General features: G+C 37.5%; 1 protein-coding gene across 1 annotated transcript in view; it reads left to right on the top strand.

The window, feature by feature from the left end:
* rnf217 (ring finger protein 217) overlaps nucleotides 1-26,596 on the top strand; it is a 151,938-nt gene that overhangs the window by 57,489 nt on the left and 67,853 nt on the right. Inside the window, exon 2 of the mRNA XM_028797245.2 lies at nucleotides 19,044-19,277. Coding sequence (XP_028653078.2) covers nucleotides 19,044-19,277 — 234 coding nt within the window. The remainder of the gene's footprint in view (nucleotides 1-19,043; nucleotides 19,278-26,596) is intronic.

Raw genomic sequence — 26,596 nt, forward strand, 5'->3', positions numbered from 1 at the left:
TGACGGTTTGGCGTGGGTATTATTACTACGTTGTATTTCGACAAGTCTGTGGTTGTTTTGGCCGGTCATGTGACGTGATTCGCATGTAACAGCTGTGAATATGGCGAAACGTAAACTGACTTCAAGTGAGGCTTTGCAGGCGATTTTGGACAGTTCTGATCATGATTGTAGCAGTTCTGAAGAAGATTTTAGTGACAGTGATGAGCAGCAACGTGCGCTGCATGATACTGTGAATGAAGACGCATCGGATGACGGCGCTGAGTGGGTGTATCCCCGGCATCTCAGCTGGGCTGCTGCCCGAGGTGAACTACCTTTTCTGCATTCGTTTGAGGGAACGTGTGGCTTTATTGTTGATGTAAACAATTACACTGCTGAGCAGTTTTATGAGCTGTTTGTGTCACCTGATTTGATCAGACATTTTGTTCATCAGACAAATCTGTATGCAGCACAGTTTATTGAGAAAAATCCCAATTTACCTCCACATTCCCGTGTTCGTGCTTGGTTTGACACTGATGAAAACGAAATGAAAAAATTCATTGGGATTTTGATGTTGATGGGAATAATCAGAAAACCAGATATTGAGATGTACTGGTCTACAGATCCTATGTATGCAACACATATTTTTGCAGCTGTCATGACACGTAACCGATTCTCTTTGCTGCTGAAATTCTTTCATTTGAATGACAACAGAAACGAGCCAGATAAGAAAGATCCAAACCGCGACCGCTTGTTCAAGCTACGTCCTTTGATTGATCATTTATTTGAAGCATTTCAGTTGCCCTACATGCCAGGACCGTCAGTTGCAGTTGATGAAAGTTTATTGTCGTGGAAGGGCCGCTTACAGTTTCGACAGTATCTACCATTGAAAAGGGCACGGTTTGGTATCAAGATGTTTTGCTTAGCTGAGAATTCAGGTTACATTTATAGATTTCGTGTATACACTGGCAACTTGCACAACATTTAGTGGTCAATACTGCTTGAATAAATGTAAAAAATGTAAAAAAAATGTAAAAAAGTAAAAAAACAAAAATTGTTCAGATTTCACCTGGCTTGGGGAATATTTAGGGAGTTGGCGGTTAAAGGGTTAAGGGAAACACACAGTCAAAGTTTTTAAACAGACTCCACAGAATGGAACATGAGCACAAAAGGCAATTTGGATTTTCCATCAAAGAAGTCTTCATTAATGACTGTGTTTTTTTTTTTTGTTTTTTTTTACCTTGACATTACACCTGTTCATCCATCCATTTTCTAACCTTATCTATAGCAGGGTTATGGGGAAGTTGGAGCTTAGTTCAGTAAGCATCGGGAGCAAGATCGCAATAATACCTGGACAAGGCAGCAGCCCATTGCAGGTTGAACACATGCACACATATACATACAGTCAGTCAGTCATCAGTCATTTTCCAACCAGTTATATCCTAACATAGGGTCACGGGGGTCTGCTGGAGCCAATCCCAGCCAGCGCAAGGCAGGAACAAATCCCAGACAGGGTGCCAGCCCACCGCAGGGCACCCACACACCTAGCACACACAAGGGAAAATTTAGGATCCCCAGTGCACCTAACCTTCATGTCTTTGGACTGTGGGAGGAAACCAAAGCACCTGGAGGAAACCCACGCAGACACAGGGAAAACATACAAACTCTATGCAGGGCATATAGATACATGTAGGAGCCAATTTAGCATTGGCATCCCACCATACATGCATGTCTTTGAAGTTTTGGAGGAAACTGGAGCACCTGGGTAAAACTCACAATGGCATTCTCCATGCAGAGAGTACCCAGAACTCTGTTTTTCTTTGGTGTACGGCAGCATCATAACCAGTGTGCCACCATGCTACCTGTGATGGGGCATTTTATGGAATGTTTTAATCGGTTAAATTATTTAATTGATTTTAGAAGTTTTAGAGAACTTCCCAGTGGCATAACCTTCATAGAAACGTGCCCATAGAAATAAGAAAGCTGGAATCAGATTGGGAAGCGTGGTGGAAAGGATATAATAGATTTTAGCATGGATTTGTCCTATGGGTCTGGTACTAACAGGCCAAGATGTGCATTGACTCTATGATGAGGACCATGAGAGCATGTGGAATGATCAGATAGATAGATGTGAAAGGCACTATATAATAGCTAACTAGATAGATAAATGTTAAAGGCACCTTATAATAGAGCAACAGATGTGAAAGGCACTTTGTAATACATAAGTGCTTCTTTAGTTTGTCCCCCAAAAGCTGCTCCCCTGCCCAAATGTCTTTCACCAGCCATCACTGGTGAACACACATATAGAAGGTTATATTGACATCTAGAATCCAAGAAGCCTAGGAGAAAAGTCATAATCCCACACCTCCTCATCAGCGTCTTTTGTTTTGCAAATTTTTCAGTCAGCACAAGCAACGAGCGGCCTGCTATCCCATGACAAAGCCTACCCCTGATGCAGCTGAAGTTCTCCCTGCTGTCTACTTTATCTGCTTGTGAGGTCTGTAGTTGTATAGGATACATAATATATTATTATTTGGAATACATACATTTCATGTGTGTTCCATGTCTACAACGATCTGGGTAAATATAGGATGAAAGGAAATGTGAGGCAAGAAATGTTGAACACACAACTAAAACAGAATTTTTTTTCATATTATTGTAAAAATGTAATGTGTGAAGACTGAAGTCCAACTATCAAATAAACACTTTTACAAAAGGTATAACAAAACAAGTGCGCCTTTATTCAAGAATATAACCAAAGAAAAAAGAAATTATTCAATTTAAGTGTTGCTACCAATATATAAAAACCGGAGACCAAATACTGATTGCATGGCTTGTGTAAAGATAAGAACGACTGCCTCTAAATCCAGAGGTTGCGGGATCGATCATGGGTCTTCCTTGCGTTTTCCGTTTTGAGTAGTGAGCTGCTATTATTATTACAATTACATAATAAAAACATACATCTGATTTGAGTCTGTAACAGCCGTTGTAAATTTTTGCTACTTGTAAAAGTTAGTGTTTTTTTTTTTTTTTTTAATTCAGTTTTATTCTCTCAGTCACATTCACCTTGTACAATGAACTTACCCTCTCTGAGTTGATGGTGTTTATCTCCATTCTTTCCACAAGAGCAGCAATTAGAACATTAGAACAATCTAGACGATTGCCCAACAATGCTTTCCAGTCTTATCCACTTGCTTCTTCCAAAAAAACATCAAGTCGAGGTTTGAAAGTCCCTAAAGTCTTACTGTCTACCACACTACTTGGTAGCTTATTCCAAGTGTCTATCGTTCTTTGTGTAAAGAAAAACTTCCTAATGTTTGTGTAAAATTTACCCTTAACAAGTTTCCAACTGTGTCCCCGTGTTCTTGATGAACTCATTTTAAAATAACAGTCTCCATCCACTGTACTAATTCCCTTCATAATTTTAAACACTTCAATCATGTCACCTCTTAATCTTCTTTTGCGTAAACTGTATAGGCTCAACTCTTTTAATCTTTCCTTATAATTCAACCCCTGTAGCCCAGAAGTCTGCCTAGTTGCTCTTCTCTGGACATTTTCTAGTGCTGCTAAGTCCTTTTTATAGCCTGGGTACCAAAACTGCACACAGAACTCCAGGTGAGGCCTCACCAGTGCATTATAAAACTTGAGCATAACCTCCTTGGACTTGTACTCCACACATTGTGCTATATAACCTAACATTATGTTTGCCTTCTAAATGGCTTCTGAAGTCGATAGCTTAGAGTCCACTATGACTCCTAAATCCTTCTCATAAGGTGTACTCTCAATTTTCCGACTGCCCATTGTGTATTCAAACCTAACATCTTTACTTCCTATGTGTAATACTTCATATTTACTGACATTAAGTTTCATCTGCCACAAATCCGACCAAGCCTTTATGCTATCCAAGTCCTTCTGTAATGATATAACAGATTCAAAATTATCTGCCAATCCATCTATCTTGGTATTTTCTGCAAGCTTAACCAGCTTGTTACTTATATTTTTATCTAAATCATTTATACGTATTAAAAATAGCAGTGGCCCTAGCACTGACCCCTGTGGAACACCACTCTTAACATCAGCCAATTCTGATGAGGTTCCTCGCACCATCTCCCTCTGCTTCCTGTGTCTGAGCCAATTCTGCACCCATCTAAAAACATCATCCTGAACTCCCACTTCTTTTAGTTTGATGTCCAACCACTCATGTGGCACCTTATCAAATTCTTTCTGAAAGTCAAGATAAATAATATCCTATGCTCCACTTTGATCATATCCTTGTCGTAGAATTCCAGCATGTTACTAAAGCACGACCTCCCTCTTTTGAACCCATGCTGACAGTTCCTAATAACTCCTGTCCTTGCCAGGTGTTGCTCAATCTTATCCTTAATTCCTTCCATTAATTTTACCTGTGATGCATGTTAAGCTTACTGGCCTTATAGTTGCTTGGATCTGCCCTGTCACCCTTTTTATATAATGGGATATTTGCCATTTTCCAGTCCTTCAAAATCTCTCCAGTGCGCAGTGACTTCCTAAAAATATGTGTCAAGGTTTTTTTTTTTCTGATAAAGTGATTGTGAGAAACTCCATCCATCCATCCATTTTTCCAACCCACTGAATCCAAACACAGGGTCATGGGGCTCTGCTGGAACCAATCCCAGCCAACACAGGGCACAAGGCAGGAACTAATCCCGGGCATGGTGCCAACCTACCGCAGGACACACACAAACACACCCACTCACCAAGCACACACTAGGGCCAATTTAGAATCGCCAATCCACCTAACCTGCATGTCTTTGGACTGTGGGCAGAAACCGGAGCACCCGGAGGAAACCCACGCAGACACGGGGAGGACCCGGGACGCGAACCCAGGTCTCCTAACTGCGAGGCAGCAGCGCTACCACTGCGCCACCATGCCGCCCATTGTGAGAAACTTTCTGTAATTTTTTTCAGTTTATTTCTCAGGAGTCTTACTTCAGAATTTCCTATATTTAAAAACAAAATTGTACCTCTCACTTGTCTTTCCTGACCCAGGCAGTTTCGGGTGTTCTGTTGTTTTTTTCATAACTTACACTTTTCATTAGGCTGTATATTTTTTTCAGTTGCAGTTTAAAACTGTTAGCAAAAGTGAGTGAGAGCAGTTAAAAAGTAAAACCATTTCAGCTGAATTTTCTCTTTCTTTCTTTCTTTCTTTCTTTCTTTCTTTCTTTCTTTCTTTCTTTCTTTCTTTCTTTCTTTCTTTCTTTCTTTCTTTCTTTCTTTCTTTCTTTCTTTCTTTCTTTCTTTCTTTCTTTCTTTCTTTGGCATTTGTCTTCTCAGCTTAGTCTGTGATATTTCACTGGAGCTAATTAGTGGCCTGCAGCTTGTCCACCTGTCTTTCAGCAACAAAAGTTATTCAAGAATGCATTGAGCTAGAGCAACTAATTTTTTTCGCAAATATTTATTTGATGCTTAATAGTACATAACCCATTCAAGCTTTGATGAGCTCGCTTACATTGAAAATGGTGAATAAGAGAGCCGCCCTTTTTCATATGCATATGCTGTTTTTTTTTTCTTTAGAATGACTAAGGTGTTTTTTTCTAGCAGACACTGGTGAAAAATATAACAAGATAAAGGTCACCTGACTGAGTTATTCCTGACTGACCAAGACAATTTGTACCTCATGAGTGCATTCATACTCTGCCAGTTGTGAGTAAAGCTTAACATTAGTTCAACCTATTTTAAGCTTAAAAAGGTTTGTGATTCAAGAATAGCTACAAACACATGGACAGTGGAATATTTTAGTTGAAACTAGTTTTCATTTCTTTGCATTTGCTTATGATGATTTGTAGTACTGTGACCTCCTCAGACCAAAAATGACCTTTTTAGATGACCAAAAGGTACAGTAAAATGTCAAATGACTACTTATAATTCCATTCTGATAGTAAGGTACTGGGCACGGTGGTGCAGTGGTAGCGCTGCTGCCTCGTAGTAAGCAGACTACCTGCCTGGAGTTTGCATGTTCTCCCCGTGTCTGCGTGGGTTTCCTCTGGGTGCTCCAGTTTCCTCCCTGAGTCCAAAGACATGCAGGTTAGGTGGATTGGCGATGTGTGCTTGATGTGCTTAGTGTGTGTGCCCTGCGGTGGGTTGGTGCCCTGCCCAGGATTGGTTCCCTGCCTTGCGCCCTGTGTTGGCTGGGGTTGGCTCCAACAGACCAATAGGTTGGAAAATGGGTGGATGGAAGGATAGTAAGATACTGTATAAAGTTAGACCTCTAGGAACATAGGTTATTGTTTATACAAGAGTATTTTTCAAGACATGACAACTTAACTCTGATCATATGAATGAATATTTTTACATTTATGTCTGCAGGATGTTATAAGACCATCCATATTCAAACTCTTCATTCTCTAATTTAAAAACTGAGAGAGCCAGAGCCTGTTTTAGGAGAAAGATAAGGGCTTATCCTGGATCAGGTGTCCGTGTAAACATTGATTACTCTGTTTGCAACAGAATACCCCACATTCTATCATGCATGTTACTAAATATAGTCTTACTGTGATGGCAATATACCTGTCTCTTGTATTTGTACTGTATAAAAGCAGTTTGTGATTATATGTGGAAGCCAGTGCCCTGATTTATTTCTATATAATATATACTTGGTGAACAAAGTACATATAGCTATAATTATTTTCCAAATTGCTTGAATATGAAGTAGTTCTAGTGCAGTGAATTACCATTGCAAGTAAGCGACCTTTCTCAAAAATGGCATAATTAAATAAGGGACATGCTTATTGCTGAAGTTTACTTACATTTTTTGCAAAGGAAATATCTATAGCTGTTTTTTTTTTTTTTTTTTTTAAATAATATTGTTTGAGAATAAATTCTGAAGTCCAAAAAGCTTTTTAATCGTATTGAGTTAATTGATGCAGGAAGTTACAAGTATTGTTTACTGTTTGAAGGGGTGACCAACTGTCAAAGATTTTCTAGAGCAGTGTAACTATAAAAGTGACAGAGAGAAGAGGGACATTTTTCTGGAAAACTCCAGATGGGACAAAGATTCTCGGGGACACAGAGTTGGATGACATGGTTACTTGGGACCAGAAGACCCTACCAGCCCTGGTCCCCGTAGGTCAGTGTTTCTCAAACTGGGGTCCGCGGTCTCTAGCGGTTTCGGTGGGACCGTGAAAAATGAATGCTTATTGATACTATTTATATTTTTATAATTATTAACCTTTACCATCCGAGGGGAAGTATGTGACTGTGCTTCGTTGTTACCCCCACCACCTAGACCTAACCACTAATCCGCACTTCAGTTATTCATTACCACCGCATTGTTTTCCCACCATTATCGCTTGGCACATACCAGCCCTTATTATTTTTATCATAATCAAAAATTATCGATTCTTTCGTAGAATCAAAACACTCGTGAACAATTTTCGTATATTTTAGAAGCAAATAAGAGTGCTAAAGGTGGATACAGATAATCAACAAACAACATATTTTACAATTTTTGTGTTTTTAAGTGGTGAAATTGCCCGCTCATCGCAAATGTTTAAAGCAAAGCAGATGCATCCATCCCATTAAAATTTTAACTTAAATTTAATAACTAAGATGTACATAATATTTTCTGAATAAATAATTTTTTGTCAAAAAATGTTTTATTCACAGCAGCCTGTACATATGCAGTGCTGTGCAGTGTGTATGTGGCACCCTTGTGCAAAGTATTTGGCGCCCCCAATTTTCTTGAAATAATATTGATTTTTTAATTTTTAATAAAAGGGTCCGTGCGCCATCGAACAATTTTTAAAGGGACCACCTCGCAAGAAATTCTAAAGAAGTTTGAGAACCGCTGCCGTAGAAGCTCAGTGACTATAGGCACCAGTGCAGGTAACAAAGTGAGAATGGCAGCTAAGTATGATTAGATTCATGCATGATACTAAGGAGCAGGTTACCAAGATCAAGGCAAAGGTGTCAACCTTTACTTTTTTGAAAAAGACAATCAATTGTGTCCTTGTGTTGAGGACTGAAAGAAAACCAGTCATAAACAAAAATAACAAAACATTTATTTATATAGCAAATTTTCATACAAATATTTAGCTCAAAGTGCTTTACAAGATGAAGAAAGAAAAAAAGAAAAATATAAAAATAAAATTGGGCAATACTAAGTAACAAAGAATAAAGTAAGTTCCAATGGCCAGGAGGACAGAAAACAATGATTAAAAAAAAACTCCAGAGGGCTGGAGAATAAAAACAAAATCTGCAGAGGTTCCAAGGCAACAAGAACGCTCAGCCTCAACTGGGAAATCTACCTGACAAATGATCTAAGTCAGTCCTCATAGTTTTCAGGCTTCATGTGGAAGAATTAGATGATGATGGTCATGTGGACATCTGGCCTTCGATCCATCAATGTAAGGACTGCATGGTGCCTTGATCAGGTGGTGGTGGGGCAGATCGCTACCACAGAAAATCGGAAAAAGAACAGCAGAGAAAGTAGGGATTAGTATATATCGCGGAGCCATTGTAAAAATGATGATTAAATGCATATACAGAATATCAGGGTTACACTAAAATGAAACTATAAAAAAGCCATATTAAAATAATGGGGTTTAAGCAGCATTTTTAAAATGCTCCACCGTATTAGCCTGGCAAATTTCTATTGGTAAGCTATTCCAGATTTTAGGTGCATAACCGCAGAAGGCTGCCTCACCACTTCTTTTAAGTTTAGCTCTTGGAATTCTAAGCAGCCACTCATTTGAAGATCTAAGGTCATGATGTGGAGTCTAAGGTGAGAGGCATTCCGAAATATAGGGTGAAGCAAGATTATTTAAGGCTTTGTAAACCATAAGCAGTATTTTAAAGTCAATTCTAAATGACCAACCAATGTAGTGACATAAAAACTGGAGAGATGTGCTTGGATTTTCTTTTTGTAGTTAATATTCTGGCAGCTGCATTCTACACCAGTTGCAAGCGATTGATGTCTTTTTTGGGTAGTCCCTTAAAGAGTCTAAATAAACGTCTAGCCCTGTTGAATAACAAACAGCCCATGGTCTCTGACTAGGACACTTCTAAGTCGGGTAAACTAGAGGCTGCCCAAAAGGCCTTGTGTTTTAATGGATACATTTTTCAATTAAAAGTTATTTTTTCTCAATCATGGTATGTATTAATTTGCAACATGAAATTGCATTCTGAAGTGAAACATTTTTTTTATAGATTAAAAACAATGCCTACTACTCCACTGGGCCCTTGAGCAAGGCCCTTAGCCTGCAATTGCTTCATCCTGGGTGTGAAGTTAACCTGCATCCAGCTCTGCAAGCAGGTCCTCCAACTTACGTGGGAAAACTTGGGGGTTGGTGGCAGGATTGGCACTCCTGCCACTGTAAAAAACCTCTCACTGTTCTAGTGTGGTGCTGAGGTGTCACCTGCTGCACGTGGGTCCCAATCCAGATAGTTCGAGATGGGCCATTCTACAGCATTGATCCTCTTTTTCATCTCCAGCTTCCTAGTAGATGCTTGAAGGTTTTGTGCCAAAATAGACTGATACCTGGAGCTATTCATGATTGACTAAAGCCCCAGTTCAAGTTGTAAAAAAGCAGTGCCAAAGCATGATGCTGTCTCGACCATGTTTCACTGTGGGTATGGTGTTCTTTTAATAATATGCTGTGTTATTTTTGCACCAAACATAACTTTTGGATTTATGGCCAAATGGTTCAACCTTGATCTCATCAGATCATAATACATGTTTCCACATGGTTGTGGGAGACTGGGCGTACCTTTTTCACTAAGTTTAACTGGGCTTGGATGTTTTCCTTTTGTGAGAAACGTCTTTTGTCTTGCCTTGTCTTTGTCTTTACCCTGCCCCACAACCCAGACATATGAAGAATGCAACTGATCGTTGTCACATATAGGGTACAAACAGTACTTGCCAGGAAATCCTACAGCTACTTTAATGTTGCTGTAGATCTTTTGTTGGCCCCCCTTACCAGTTTTCACCTTGTCTTCTTATTAATCTTAGTGGGACGTCCTGATCTTAGCAAAATCACTGTTGAGCCATATTTTCTCCACTTGTTGATGACTGTCTTCATCGAGCTTCATGGGATGTTTAATGCTTTGAACATTCTTTTTTACTGTTGTCCTGATTGATACCTTTCAATGATGAGATCCCGTTCATGTTTTAAAAGATCTTTGCCAAACGTTATCTGAGCTCAATCAGAGCCACTTTAATTGATGACATGTGGATAATGGATGGATGGATATACTAACTACTATCTGAGATGAGAGTTGTTGTGATTGGTTGATCTTGAAGACCGCCCCATCCTTGGTTATTAAAGGGTCTGCACGCTAATGCAACTAGGTTTTTGTATGATTTTTTGTTTCTTCATTTCTTCACTAAACAGTTTCTGATTTGTTTGTTTTCACCTTCTTAGTATAGATTGCATTGCAACTTTGCAGTAAAGGTGAAATAAGTTCTGACAGGATTTATCTTGGTTTCATTTTTTATTACACAGAATCTGCTGTTTTGGCAGGGGTGTGTAGACTTTTTATATCAAGCGGATTTTCTGATATCACCATCAAATTTTCCATAATTTATTGTGCAGTAATCACAGTGCGTTGCATCGTACATATAACATCTAGGCACACACACTGTGGCATGTCAGTCGTATTAAACCAATTTGGGCATGTTTTGAGCACATATACCTTTGGTGACAGTATCATGCAGTGCAAGTAGTTACTTGAATGCAATTTCTAAAAATTACTCAAAATATAACTAAGATACATACAGGTAGGCAGCACAAAAAGTTCCATGGAAATCAAATCTTATGTGCTGACTATATTGAAGTTATTCTGTGAAGGTTTACCAATCAGAGAATGGGATGTTGCAATGTGCAGGATCAAGACAGGTAAGGGCCATGTAATAAGCACAAACCAAGCATAGCATTATGGAAATCTTCATTTTTGCCTGTCCACACTGAAACACTATACTTTTTTTTTCAATAGGCTAAAGCTCTGGAGAGCATTTTCAAGAGTATTTATTTTCTTCAGTTGAAAACGCCAGGGTGGTGTGAACAAAAGTCAAAAACGGTGACAAATGTCTGGCTTTTAAACAAAACAGTACTAGTGTGGACAGGGCCAAAGATTTGCCAATACCTAAGCTTTATCAGCCTAAGTGAAGAATGTGTGTTTTCTCATACAACAGAGGTGTTGAATTGAAAGGAGTCTAATTAACTTAAAGACTCCCTGTTTGACAGAAAGAAGCAAGCTGGAGTGATAGCAGATATCGAGGCAGCATTAAAAATGATGCAAAAAGACTTGGACAATATTCAAAAATGCGTAAATTCACTGCCTGGCCAAAAACAACAACAACAACATTTATTTATATAGCACATTTTCATACAAAAAGTAGCTCAAAGTGCTTTACATAATGAAGAGAAGAAAAATAAAAGACAAAAGAAATTAAAATAAGACAACATTAATTAACACAGAAAGGAGTAAGGTCCGATGGCCAGGGTGGACAGAAAAAACAAAAAAAAAACTCCAGAAGGCTGGAGAAAAAAATAAAATCTGTAGGGGTTCCAGGCCACGAGACCGCCCAGTCCCCTTTGGGCATTCTACCTAACATAAATGAAATAGTCCTCTTTGTAGTTCGGGCTTTTCACGGAGTCACTTGATGCTGATGGTCATACAGACTTCTGGCTTTTAATCCATCCATCATTGTTGGAACATCATGGTGCTTTGGGTAGATGGTGGTGGCGCACACAAAGTCGCCACCAAATAAAAAAGGTCACACACTCTAATATTTCGTTAGACCGCCTTTAGCTTTGATTACGGCACGCATTCGCTGTGGCATTGTTTCGATAAGCTTCTGCAATCTCACAAGATTTAGTTCCATCCAGTGTTGCATTAATTTTTCACCAAGATCTTGCATTGATGATGATAGAGTCTGACCGCTGCGCAAAGCCTTCTCCAGCACATCCCAAAGATTCTCAACTCTGGAACAGGGTAAATCTGGACTCATCAGACCACATGACCTTCTTCCATTGCTCCAGAGTCCAATCTTTATGCTCCCTAGCAAATTGAAGCCTTTTTTTCCAGTTTGCCTCACTGATTAGTGGTTTTCTTACGGCTACACAGCTGTTCAGTCCCAATCCCTTGAGTTCCCTTTGCATTGTGCGTGTGGAAATGCTCTTACTTTCACTATTAAACATAGACCTGAGTTCTACTGTTGTTTTTTTTCAATTTGATTTCACCAAACATTTAAGTGATTGCCGATCACGATAATTCAGGATTTTTTTCCGGCCACATTTCTTCCTCGAAGACAATGGGTCCCCACAATCCTTCCAGTTTTTAATAATGCGTTGGACAGTTCTTAACCCAATTTTAGTAGTTTCTGCAATCTCCTTAGATGTTTTCTCTGCTTGATGCATGCCAATGATTTGACCCTTCTCAAACAGACTAACATCTTTTCCACGACCACGAGATGTGTCTTTCGACATGGTTGTTTATGAAATGAGAAGCAACTCATGGCATCAGTTGGGGTTAAATAACTTGTTGCCAGCTGAAAGATAATCGCCCATTCATTAATTATCAAATAGGAGGCTCGTACCTGTTTGCTTAGTTAAATCCAGGTGGCGATTTTTTTTTTTTTGGCCAGGCAGTGTAGTTGGAAAATGTACTGATGTGCGAAGTAGTACACAGAGAAAATGAAGGTTATATGTAAATAACAAGATGAGTAGTGCTGACCTACAAGAAGCATCAAATAGAAGTTTGACCAGTGTCATTAAATAACCAATTATGTGCTATTGTGTAAAAAAGAAATGTCAAAAGTTAATCATGCATGGGCTAAAATTAATAACAAGTTGTAACAAGAAATGAAAAATAAGAAATATTTTTGACTTCCTAAAACAGTATTTTACAGTACCAGAAAAATCTGAAGATATAGCTAAATGAAATGCAGCACTAAACACATGCATGTGCCATTTGTAAAACTGTTCTTGAACATCCCTAAAGTACGAATTTTCTAACTAGGTTTCAAGACATGACTTATTTTCAAAGACTAGCATATTAGTTTATGAAAGAGAGACAACTAAGTTATCTGTAAGGTTTCAGAAGTTTAATATATTGAAAGACATGCTTATTAACATCTATTTGATCTTCTATCCCAGAAATGTTACATTAAATGGAATCATGTGTGCTTCCACCATTATTGGTTGCAAACTTACAGTATTATGCTCATTAAAAGGATATGTTAAAATATTAATATCATTATTATTTTTATAATAACATAAATGTTAATTTCCAAGTTGGAGTTTACCATAGTAGTGTAAGCAAAGTAATTCAAATAATACATGTAAAAATGATTAAGCTTTGTAAGCTAATAAATTAGATTGGTTAGTAGTGGCTGAGGAGTAAATGATTTAACCACCGGATCTAAGAAAAGACGTGGGATTGTCAGTATTCATCCTTTTAGTTTTAATGTTTTTATGTGTCATGTCACCACTTGTTTGGTGGTTCTACAGTATGTCTAGGTACATACAGTTGTGGATTTATTTTGTGCTGTTGAAACAAGCAACCAACAACCGTTGTGAACTGGGTTTATAATTATTTAGTAAGAGATTTTCTGAGGTTAAATGTCCTATAGCTGTCATCAGAAGACATTAGAGCCCATCGGTAGAATCAAGTTAAAATAAGCATAACCAAAAAAACTTATTAAAAAGAAAGGCACTGCTGATTCAGAGGAATGTCAACAAAAAGAGGATATCTAGAGCAACTCGTCTGATTGTAAAATGCTGTCCAAACCATGACAAGTATAAGAGACAAGCAGAGAACTTCCTGAAGCCAGACACAATGGATAATCTGGGAGAAAATGATTGATCAAAGAAAAATAATATTAGCATATGGTATAAAAAGGAAAGATTAAGGCATATTAAAATGAATCAGCAGACGAAAGTGCAGTCATTTCATAGCAGTATCATCTCACTTCAAAGTCAGTTGTTAATCACTTACATTTTAATATGAATTTATTAGATGTTCATAAACTTTGTTTTTAACTAGGCTTTTTTTTATTCCAAAGTTACTACATTATAGTATAATGAGGTCTCTGTGAAGTCATAGTTTGTTTAAAGGAGTGGGTGTATACTACAGGAAAGGAAAATGTAGATAAGCTTAGCTGATGAGTACAGTAGATGAACATTGCGAATGAAAATCATCTAAAGAAAACCATTAGAGGCAGCAGTAATGACAAAGTAAATGCCTAACTGATTATATAAAAGAGTAGGTATGGAAGAGGATTACACAGAAAATACTTGCATTAGATTTGATGAATGGTCTAATAATGATACCTTTAAGATTTTCTTGTAAATGTCTCGTGATTAACCTGCCAAATTCTGATATTATTTAATGGCTTTTTAGAGCACATTTTGGGATTGTGATCAAACTTACCAACTTTTTGACAATCAGGTAAATAATACAGGGCCCATAAGTTTTTTTTTTTTTTTTTTTTTTTTTTTTTTTTTTAAATCCCTGAAATATTGAAATTTGATTTTTTTTTTTTTTTTTTTTGCAATATTAAAAAAAAATAACGTGCTGTTACATTCCAGATTCTTTGGTCATTTTACAGTAAAGATTTGTGTATCACAGTATCATAGTGCAAATGTGAGTTTAAAATACATTTTGATTTTCATTTATTTTTTCATTATTTGGAATCACAATGTAGTTTGTCAGGATTATGATTATGAACATCTTCATTAAAGCAGGGCTGTGGAGTCGGTAGATAAATCCTTCGACTTCGACTCATTAGTTTCTGTGTACTTCTAACTCCGAGTCAGAGTCCGACTCCAACTCCCTGACTGCAACTCCCTGCCTCCGACTCCTCTGTGTTTAATATGCTCATGTATTTTCCATGTTGATTAAAGGAAGGCAACATACATGTCATTTAACCACAGAACTACTGGCTAGGAAGCTGACTCTCTACCGTATTGGCTAGTTTAAACAAAAGACAAGTCAAGTCAACTTTATTTATAAAGCACTTTACATACAACAGCCGCTGACCAAGTGCTGAACATAGGCTAAAATAAATTTTAAACAAAAACAAAATAATAAATAAGTAAAATAAAATACAATAAATGAAACTAATTGAAACATAGTAAACACAACTAAACAGAGTTAAAGCAGAGTAAAATCAACTGCTCACACAGGATCAAACGCCAAACCAAAGAGGTAAGTCTTAAGAGCAGACTTAAAAATGGACAGTGAGGAGGCCTGTCTAATGTGGATCGGCAGTGAATTCCAGAGCCTTGGAGCCACAACGGAAAAAGCCCTATCCCCCCTGAGCTTTCGCTGAGTCCTAGGCACATCCAGAAGCAGCTGATCTGAGTGAGCGGGAAGGAGAGTGCATATGCAGCAGCTCAGCGAGGTAGGGTGGAGCAAGCCCATTTAAGGACTTAAAAACAAATAAAAGAATCTTAAAATGAACTCTAAACTGAACAGGCAGCCAGTGCAGTGAGGATAACACAGGTGTAATGTGCTCATTTTTCCGTGTGCCAGTTAAAAGGCATGCAGCAGCATTTTGCACCAGCTGGAGCCGAGACAGGGTGGGCTGGCTAACACCAACATACAACGAATTACAATAGTCCAACCGGGTTGTATATGAAGGCGTGGATTACTGTTGTAAATTGATCTTTGGAAAGAATGTTTTTTAACTTCGCCAAACGTCTTAGCTGAAAAAAACAAGATTTCACCACCGCGCTGATCTGACCGTCCAGTCTAAAATCCTCATCTATCCTAAAACCCAAATTTGTAATAACAGGTGTACCATATTGTGCAAGGGGACCCAAATCCACAGGAGCAGAATAGAAATAGATCCACTGGTGCCCCCAGGACCAAAAACTATAACCTCTGTCTTATTTTCATTAAAATTTAGGAAGTTTACTGCCATCCAAGCTTTCACCTCTTCTAGGCACATAACCAAAGTTTGTATGGAGTAAGCATCCTTGCGTTTGAGGGGTACATAAACCTGAGTATCGTCTGCATAACAATGGAAAGCAATTTTATGCTTTCTAAGAATAGAGCCAAGAGGCAGGAGATACAAAGAAAATAGCAGAGGACCAAGTATGGAGCCTTGCGGAACCCCACATGATAGTGAAGCAGAGGAGGATCTAAATTCATCTAGCCTCACTGAAAAAGTTCTTTGAGTCAAGTATGATTTAAACCACGCCAAGGCAGTACCACGAATGCCCACACAATGCTCCAGACGAGATAATAAAATACTATGATCTATAGCAGTGGTCCCCAACCTTTTTGACAGCAAGGACCACTTTATTAGATGCAAATTTTTCCATGGACCGGTCGGGGGGGGTTGGTTGGGGGGGGGGGCAGTTTTATACACAATTTACATAACATTTCTATTATTATTAAAGTTATTAAGCAGTTCGCATACGTTTGCAATCTGAGATTTTTCTTCTTTTTTTGCATATAACAAAGACATATGCTTTACATTTGCCAATCCAACAGATTGCACATCACAAACATTAACACTGCAATCTTTTTTTCGTGTCTGCCGTTTCTATAGGAGAGTGACAATGAGTTAAATTCCAATGGATGTTTTTCAAATGTTGACAAGCAATAAGCAAAAGGAATCACTGAAACCCACAGACAACAAAAACAGCAAAAAAAAAAAAAAAAACAGTTCGAGGAAAGTTCGAAGAAAGAGATTTTTTTTACAATGTTTCTGTTTGGGGATCGTTGTGCAAACGTGCACAACTGAGCTGCGACCACAGATCTAACTGCTCTGTGGATGATTTGTTCAAGCATTTCAAGGTCACTTCGTTGTAGGCTAATGAAAGCATCTGTTGAATGTACTTCGTAGTAACGTGATTTCTATAGACTCATGTCATATGGGGAAACTGTCAGGACCATAAAAATGCTTTGTTGTAATAGTCTCTCACCTCGGTCTCTCTCCTCTCTCTGCACCGCTGCAAAGCCCCGCCCGCCAAGCGTTCTGAAAAGTCTCAGTGAGTCGCTGTTGCCGGCAGTTCTCTCGCAGCCCGGCTGTCAGACGGCTGCGGACCGGTAGTGGGCCACGGACCGGGGGTTGGGGACCCCTGATCTATAGTATCAAAAGCAGCTGTTAAATCGAGCAGAACTAAAATCACATAATCCCCTGAGTCTGTTGCCAAAAGGATGTCATTAAAAACCTTCAGTAATGCGGTTTCAGTACTGTGAAGCGGCTTAAAACCAGATTGAAACACTTTGAGCACATCATTTTCATCTAAAAAGGCTTTCAATTGAATATACACACTTCTCTCCAAAATTTTGGACAGAAATGGAAGCTTGGAAATCAGTCTAAAATTGGATAGCACAGTGGGATCTAGGCTTGGTTTTTTGATCAATGGTTGCACTATGGCATGTTTAAACAAATTAGGAACTACGCCTGAGGAAAGGCTGCTATTGATAATAGCAAGAACCCCTGAATACATATCAGGCCATAGCACATACCAACACCTACATCATTACAATTGTTTACACTCAAATGAACTTGTTAAACACATTATATCTGAAATAAAATGAAAACACTTTTTGTAATGTACCATAATCTAGATTATAATATGTGAATGTCAGGTTGTATAATAGCTCAGATGAACATTCACACTAGTAGTAACACAACTATGCATTGGGCTTTATTCTTACATCAGATAAGTACTTAATTATGCCTGTTGTTTGTGAAATGGGACATTTGAACTTGCTGTATTTTTTTTTTTCATTACAATTTAAATTTGTAATGACTGACTCCAGGTACCCAAAATTGGCTCCAACTTCCACTCCACAGCCCTGCATTAAAGTGTTACATTTTTTTCAATTTGCATTCTTTTGTTCCATATGCACTATTTTCTTTCAACAACAGTCACATTTATTCTTGGCAGATTCCCAAGTATAAAACTGTTGTAATAAATTAATTTCAGAATTTTGAGAAAAACAGTTGCTTTTAAATTAGTATGGCTGTACTTCATGAATAGTTTTCAAATACAGCAGTAGTACATTATATCATTTGTTACAAGTACTGTAAGGGGAGACAGGATGTTTCTAAAGATTTAGAACAATTTCCACTGTTTTCATAGCAGATTACTAACATACCAGACAATTCCCCTTTTTTGATATGGCACTGAAGGTGAAATAATTTGTGTCGTGGGAGTAAAACAATGGTGACGGAACACATCCCAGAGGAAAAACTGTGCTCATAGTCTGGAGTCCTGATTGATACTCACTCTGGTGTCTGTTTCCCTGATAATGAAAGATCCAGAGAACTACAACCTTATTAATGTGTAGGAGTGTAGCGGAAGGTCTGGTATAATTGTATTAATCCTCAAATAAGATCCTGACTTGGACCATTTAAATGCTGCAAGATACAGTAGGGAACAATATTTACTGCATCTTCTACTGATCGTCTGACGTAGTAAGCAAACAAATGTTGAGAAGAGAGTCAGTGAAAAAATTTGAGATGTTGAACATTTGAAGTTCAAAGATTTTCACCATTACAGAAGTCAATGACACTGGTCTTCAAACATTTAATTGTTTTACTTTTTAGAGGCTGAGGTAATTGCTGATGTTCTGGACCTTATTACAGGCAAACATTCTGCATTTAGCCAAAGACTGATATAAGATGTCTGGAAAACAGGTACCAATTTATCAGTATTTTGGTCGGAGGAGAGTGAGTGAGAGACATTAGTCAAGGCCTGCTGCTCTGCATTTTTTGGTCTCTTGTGGAAATATAATTTGTACTCCGTAAGGAGATTTCTAAGGAAAAAGTAATGTAAATGAGCTGCCATTAGGAGGGTCACACAGACATGCTGTAGAAATTTATTCAGTGTATTAAATAGAGAGGATCAGTAAGAGGTGGTTGTGGGGATTATGGTTGTGTATTTGCATCTGTAGTCAATAATCATTTAAAGACTTTTCTAGACATAGAATCAATCATTGGTGATAAAATGCTGTTCATTCTTGTGTTTGTTATGTATTTGGTATCCTTAACTACTTTGTGTATTATTCCTTATATCAAAAAATAATAGTAGGTTTTCTTGTTTTTTGATTCTTTTTTTCAGGTACAACTTGGTCAGGTCTCTGTTAAGTGCCCAATTACAGAATGCAATGAGAACCTTGAAGAAAGCACTGTTGTGGCCCACTTGCCCAATGACGAAGCGCTAAAGTACAGGTACTTCCTAGAGCTCAGCAGGGTGGACTCAAGCACTAAACCTTGTCCTCAGTGCAAGCACTTCACCACCTTTAAATCCAGAAACACTATTTATACTCCTAGCAAGTCAGAAAGCAAGTTTAAGGTAAGTTCACCATCTTAAAACTTAAATGTGGCATCCTATGATGTCCTGTGCCCTCAGCCGTGGGTACAACTTTCAGCTCTGGGACATCAGTAGTCACGACGGAGGTGAACCATGTAAAGTGAGGAAACAGGCAAGACTTTTATTCAAAACAATAGCGGAAGGTTATTATTTAATACAGAATTGAAGTGTCCAAAAAGTGCATACTTCAGTAAATACATCTTTTTTTAAAATCATGTCATAAAACAAACAGTGTTCTCAGGTGAATGTATGAATAAATTAAATATGTTTTAAAATCACAGTTGTTCAACACAGCAGTTTCCCTGTCGCATCTTTCTGTCCTTATTTGCTCCTTTATTTAGCAGACGTGAACTTTGCCACACACTGAAACTTCTACATAGCCGTCACTTCTGTTCCCTTAAAATTGCTCAATAGAGCTAATCCTGCCTGTCCAGTTCTCCACCCTCAAAACACTTGTCACACCAGCCTTCTCCAATCTTTCTTTTCTTTCGTTTTCCACCCCATAATACTGGCTCACCCTCACCCTTTTTTGTAGCAAACTCCACCTGACACTTGTCAATTACATTATTATCCTAATTACGGCAATGATGCCACCAGGCCATGATATAAAGTAATAATAAAACCTCCCTGGGACTCATCTCACCACACATCAACATATAGTGATTCATCAGTATTCTGTCTTGGTAGCAGTATTTTCAAAGATAATCTTTATAAATTTGGTAGCGTTTTACACTTTTCCTTCTTTCATACATTATTACTGTCATCACTGATAATACCTTTTTTCTCAATTATCCAGCCTGATCAATTAAACCTTTAGAGAATTTGTAGCCAGTTTATGCACACTAGTGAATTATTTGCAGTGACATATAATCTTAGTGATAAAATGACTCCATCCATTGCTTCTATTCAGCTTAGACCAAGAAGAAACAAAGCATATAATTATGCCTACAATTAATTTTAGATAGGCTCCTTAACTTGTTTATAAGCAGCCTAAATGAAACTGTGAACAGTTAAGCAGCAAGTCTTCAGATTAGGGGCAATGAATAGAGGTAATGGGCAAATGTTATCATCATCATCATCATTATTTTTGTTAAGCTTTCCTTTGTGATGGTAGTAGCAACATGCAGAGCTGATTTAATCAGACCTCCCTATCCCCTATGACTTCTTCCATTCAACACTATTTGTTGTTGCTATCAAAAACCTGGTTATTTGCCTTTATAAGCAACCACAGATACTGGAGAGTATAAGGAATAATTACATTATACATTCATACAGCACTTTTGTACACTTCTCAAAGCACTTTATATAGAACCACTTCGACCACCACCAGTATATAGGATGATGTGATGGCAGTCATTTTTGTGCCAGTATGCTCACCACACATAGTTATTATGTGGTTGAGTGGTGAGAGAGATATTTAGTCAGTATGGGACAGGGAATAATTAGGAGGTCAAATTCACCAGGTCATGGTGGTTAATTTAACCAGGACATTGGGAAACTCCACACTCTTTCTGAAAGATACCCAAAATGGTTCTGAAGCAAAATAACAGATAACTCCAAACCCCTCCTCTTACCTCATTATCCCTGGTGCACTGCAAAACTGCATGCCTCCTTGGTCTGCCACGCCATCATGCTGCACTACGCACTGTCTCCCTCTTGATAGAATTTAATGTGTGCATCAAAGCATTATTTGTGATGTCTTAATCTCATCAAATTAAGGGGAGGAGGCATTAATTCTCAATCGCGTCAAGGCATGCAGTGAAATCTAGAGCTTGTTTTGGTATGTTTTTCCCCGGTCTATTTTACCGAGTGTTGAGTTGAAAGTTGACGTTTACTTCTGGTACCAAAACTCCTGAAATGTCGGCTGTTTTAAAATTAGTGTGTTTCAGTATTTTTTCAGTGCCGGTATACCACACAACCTTAACAGACAGTCAGAATCTCTGTTTTACATCTCACCAGAAGCACTGTTCCAATTTTTACAGCACAGTGCTCTCCTCACTGCAGTGGGACATTGGGATATACACACATAGCAGTTGGTAAGTGGCCACTGATGACTTCACCAACATCTCTTCCAGAAGCATTCCAAGCTTTTTTTTCTAGATGCTTTCCCTTCCTCGTATGGGCCAGGCCAAAACATACTCACCTTCAGGTAGATTACTTGTTTTGAAATGCAGGTGATAAAGATCTGAACAGAAGGTCTTTCTTTATGATGATGAAAAGATGGTCTACATTAATAGTCCATCAATGCCACATGTAGTAAATCTACTAGAGGAATTATATAGATTTGTTTAAGTTTAAAATTAACTTGAAAAGAGCATATTATTCACTGTAATAACAGTCTTGCATGTCATTTTTAACTATATCAGTTTTTATCTTATTGTCTTGTATCAGTTGTTATTCATCTCCTCTGATACCAGAAACATTCCAGAATATCCATTCACCCCAATAAAAGTTTTCATATCTTATTTTCATACAACCTTGAATTACTTTAGATTTAATTTGGATTTTTTGGCACTGATCAGCAATTAATCTAGACCACTTTGCAGAGATATATTTTCACTTTGTCAATAAAGAGTCTCTTTCTGTTTTACAGTGTGAAAAAAGACATATACAACATTGAATATGAGTGGATTTAATAACAGTGAAATGTGAAAAAAAATGTACAATGGCGGGTTATGGGCACTAATATGATATACTACCTGTGAAGTTTTGTAAAAGAGAGGGCCTCAGTTATACCACTGTTTGTAAACTGAATGTATTAGATGTACCATGTAACGAAGTACTTTTCTATATACAAAATTTTTAGTGTTTTTTTTTTTTTTAGTTTTTTTTTTTATTTTTGGGATAAAGGACTAATATTATTGGTAGGCAGTGTGGTGTAGGTTAAGGCTTTAGAGTTCAGGATTCAAACCCTGAGGTTGTGGGATCAAATACCGCAACTGATGCTCTGAGACCCTGAGTATGCCACTTCACCCGCCTGTGGTGAAATTGTATATAAAAAAAAAAAAAAAAGGAAATGTAGCCAATAGTTGCAAATGTTGTAAGCTGCTTTTGTATGAAGATGTCATTCAAATAATAGTATTACTAGGTCATTACAGGTGCCTGCTGTTGAAAATGGTATATACAATTTTTGCTTTTTATAGTGACATGAATTTTACAGGAAAGTGTATCCTTGTCCAATTGAAATGGGTAATCAGTAGAAGTAACTGAAATTTGTGTATATATTTTTATGATTATTAGGGTTGTGTATGATTTTTGTATTTGTTTACAACATTCAAGTAATTTTTTGACATTTCTTGTCAGTGGTATGTGGTCTCGCCTTTAAAGTCTGCAGATGTAAACATATATAATATAATATATATATATATATATATATATATATATATATATATATAATAAAAATAAAATTTTATATATATATATATATATATATATATATAAAATTTTATTTTTATATATATATATATATATATATATAAGGATTTGGGAGAGCAGGGGTGTAGAGTGGGATATCCCTGTTCATAGTAAGCAGACACGCATGTAAATCACTTCAGTTAAGGGTAGGATTGCCAACCATCTGTAAATTAACTGAGAGTATGCAAAAAATGTAAAATCATGTTTGTTGTTCCATATATACATTTGACTGCCCATTTAAAAAAAAAAAAAAAAAAAATCCATTCAAGACAGCAACACTTCAAATCAGTCTCCATGTAATTCAGAGACACAGTTGGTCATTTGTCTAGTATGTGCCTGTCAATTAAATATCAGGACGTATAACATATAACAAATTGATCATCGTGTCAGGCTGTGCTCTTATTAAACAAACACAAAAAGTCCAGCATTGCCGTTTGCAAACAGCTTGGACTAAAAATGCATAGTTTGTGGTACAAAAAGACTTTTTCAATTTCTTACAGCGGTGTAAGGGATATTTGGAAGCAGCTTGAAGCATGGTGATATTGGTAAAGCTAGAGGACACATTAGTGGAGTAGAGCAAGTGTGATACTTTTTGTATATGTTGCTTTAAGAGTGTCACTAAAAATATATGTCAGTAAAAAAATGTCTTGAGTTCAAGTGTTAAAAGCAAAATTTAAGGTTGGCAACTGTGAGGGGTCCCCTTTCAAACTCTGTAGATGGGAATTAATATTTCAGTGGAGTATCTCGTGGTAGACCTGTTAAGTTTGAACAGATGCTGTTGATTCCTGCCTCCGAGGACACCACTTTTTCTCGTCCTTCTTACCTTCCTTTTTGCTTCTAGCAAAACAACACCATGGCTCACATTCACAGCTTCTGGCACCCGCTCAAGCTTTAAAGTGCTTTTGCTAAGCAACTATTCCTTGAGCTTTACCAACCTTTCTCCTTCCATTTGACACCTTACTATCCATGCTAAATGTAATGCTGTCTCTTTTTTCCCCTGCCCTGAGGCCAATTTTATAAAACTTCTTTAATATAGACAGGAAGTTCCATTGGAAAAAAAAAATAGGAGATTTTGCTTGAAGTAATTTTTGGGATAACACAAAATGTATTGCCTACATATATATTTGAATATATCTGGAAATATATTTGAAGATATCTCAATGCACAGGAATAAGATATCTTGAAGTGCATTTCAGGTGTCTTGAAATAGATGCATTTTTATATATTAATTTCCAGATATCTTCACATACATTTTGATATATCATTAAATGTAATTCAGTTTACAATAGATTTAAGTTTGTTGTGAAGGCTGATTTGACATTAGTGTTAAAGAGAACATTTTTGATAACCTAATACAGAGAAGGAAATGGAGCAGACCTCTTTCACCAGCACCAACTACATGTATATCTCTATAAATCTTTCCATTACATTACAGAACGGTGCAGAAAAACACAATGAATGATAATTCATTCATGGGAGCCCATTGCAGCATACACTTTCTCACTCCAAAACTGCCAAATAGTTTACCCTGAATATTCTTTGTAAATAAGAAAAAACACATTGACCAATGTTCTTCTCTATAAACAATGCTATATTTATGTATTAGACCACGTTTATCCTGTCAGGGTGTGTATGACTAAGCATTTGCCTCTTACACTATGGCTAAAGGGCTTGCCAGCACTTTGCACTATAGCAGTAACACCCAGTCAAGCAGTTAGGAATGTTCTATAAAGCACAAGGTTATGGATTAATTTCAGCACATTGAGGAAGATAAATATACAGAAAATGACTAACATTCGGGCAAGTATACAAGGAAACTATTATGTTGGATGACATTGTCTTCTTTTTGTCAGTTTGTATATTTTACGTTTGTGTCCTCACAGGTGGCGCAGTGGTAGTGCTGCTGCTTTGCAGTAAGGAGACTGTGGAAGATTGTGGGTTCGCTTCCCGGTTCCTCATTGTGTGGATAGCGCTTTGAGTACTGAGAAAAGCGCTATATAAATTGAATGAATTATTATTATTATTATTATTATTATTATCATATGACTATTGTCTACCATCCATTGTAAAAGAAGATAATACTACTCATTGATTAATTTTATTTGAACACTAACAATTTTTCCAAGATACTGGATGTAGAAGTGTTTAAAAGTGTTTTAAATATGTGCAGGAGCTCCTGTATGTGCCACAAAGTACCCAGAACAAATGCCAAATAAAAATGAATTATTAAGCAAATATTATATAGAAGAAGGAAAAGTACAACTGTTAAACACACAGGAATGAAGGCCTCAGCTACTTCCTGAGCCTTTCCAAAGGGCTTTGAACCCTGTCCAACAGCTAGGTGATTAATCAGCCTGTTCCATGTCTAGTCTCCCAGCTTAATGATGACAATAAACATCATTTATTTGTATAGCACAATTTCATACAAAAACTGTAGTTCAAAGAATACCAATTACAAAGAAAAGACAGTTGAAATAACAAACTAAACAAATAAATTAAAAATGATAAAAACTGAAGAGTCCCTAATGGAATTAAGCATAACTTAAATTACCACTATCTCTATAGACAGTTTTTGAGTTTCCAATAGTTGCAATCCTATAAGTCAGAGTCCAGTGCCATGGCCAAATGGACAGGGTGGAGAAGAATACAAAACCTCCAGCTGGCAGGATGTCGGAGAAAATAAAATTCTAGGAGTTCCAAAGTCAAAAGACCACCTAGCCCCCACAATGAGAAATATACAATACGTATACTACACAGCCAAAGGTATGTGGACACCTGATCATCACACCTATATGAAGCTTGTTGGACACCCAATTCCAACACCATGGAGAGTAATATGTAGTTACTCAAGCACCAAACCACCCCTTCCTGTATGGCTAAAATAACTTAAAACACTTCTTGGAAGGCTTTCCATAAGGTTATGGTGTGTGTCTATGGGAATGTGAACCTATTCAGTAGAAAGAGCATTTGTGAAGTCAGGTAGCGATGAGACAATCATGCTCACAATCAGAGATCAGATTCATCCCAAAGGTGTTCAGCAGGGTTCAGGTCAACTCTCTATGCAGATCACTCAAGTTCCTCCATAATGCACTTGTTAAATTATGTCTTTATGAATCTGGCTTTGTGCACAGAGCCACAGTCATGCTATAACAGACATTTGCCATTCCCAAATTGTTGTCACATAGTTGGAAGCTTACAGTTGTATAAAATGTTTTAGTATGCTGGATTAACAGTACCTTTCAGTGGAACCAAAGGGCCTAGACCAGGGGTGTGCAAAGTCATTCCTGGAGGGCCGCAGTGGCCGCGGGTTTTTGTTCCAACCCAGTTGTTTAATTAGAAAACAATCCTTGCCAATAATTACATTTCATGGCTTGTTAGTGCTTTAACTCTGCTATGTCAAGTCATTCTCAAATCCTAGATTTTTTTTTTTCCATTCTAAAGATATCATCCAAATATTTTGAAGTGTAAAACGGATGGGTAATTCTCAATCCTTCACTTTTTTCTCTTCTCTTTCCTTCCAAGTATTTAATTAAACCAAATAGTGCCTGATAAATACACACAGGCGTAAAGGGTAACAAGCAAAATGGATAACTGCTGGTTTCTTTTGTCATTTGCATCTTATTGCTAATAAGGAGCAATTACAAACCAAGAATGCAGCTGTTTAAGACTTAAATAAGCAATAAGGGTTCAAAATCTTAACGAGGGAGATAACTAAAATGAAGCAGAAGTGTTTCTAGAGCAATTAGTGCTTCTTATTAAGCAATTGGGTTGGAACAAAAACCTGCAGCCACTGCGGCCCTCCAGGAATGACTTTGCACACCCCTGGCCTAGACCAAACCCTGAGAAACAGCCCCAGATCATTATTACTCCTCCACCAAACTTTACAG

This window comes from Erpetoichthys calabaricus, chromosome 3 (genome assembly GCF_900747795.2).
Source record: "Erpetoichthys calabaricus chromosome 3, fErpCal1.3, whole genome shotgun sequence".
Classification (NCBI taxonomy): Eukaryota; Metazoa; Chordata; class Cladistia; order Polypteriformes; family Polypteridae; genus Erpetoichthys; species Erpetoichthys calabaricus.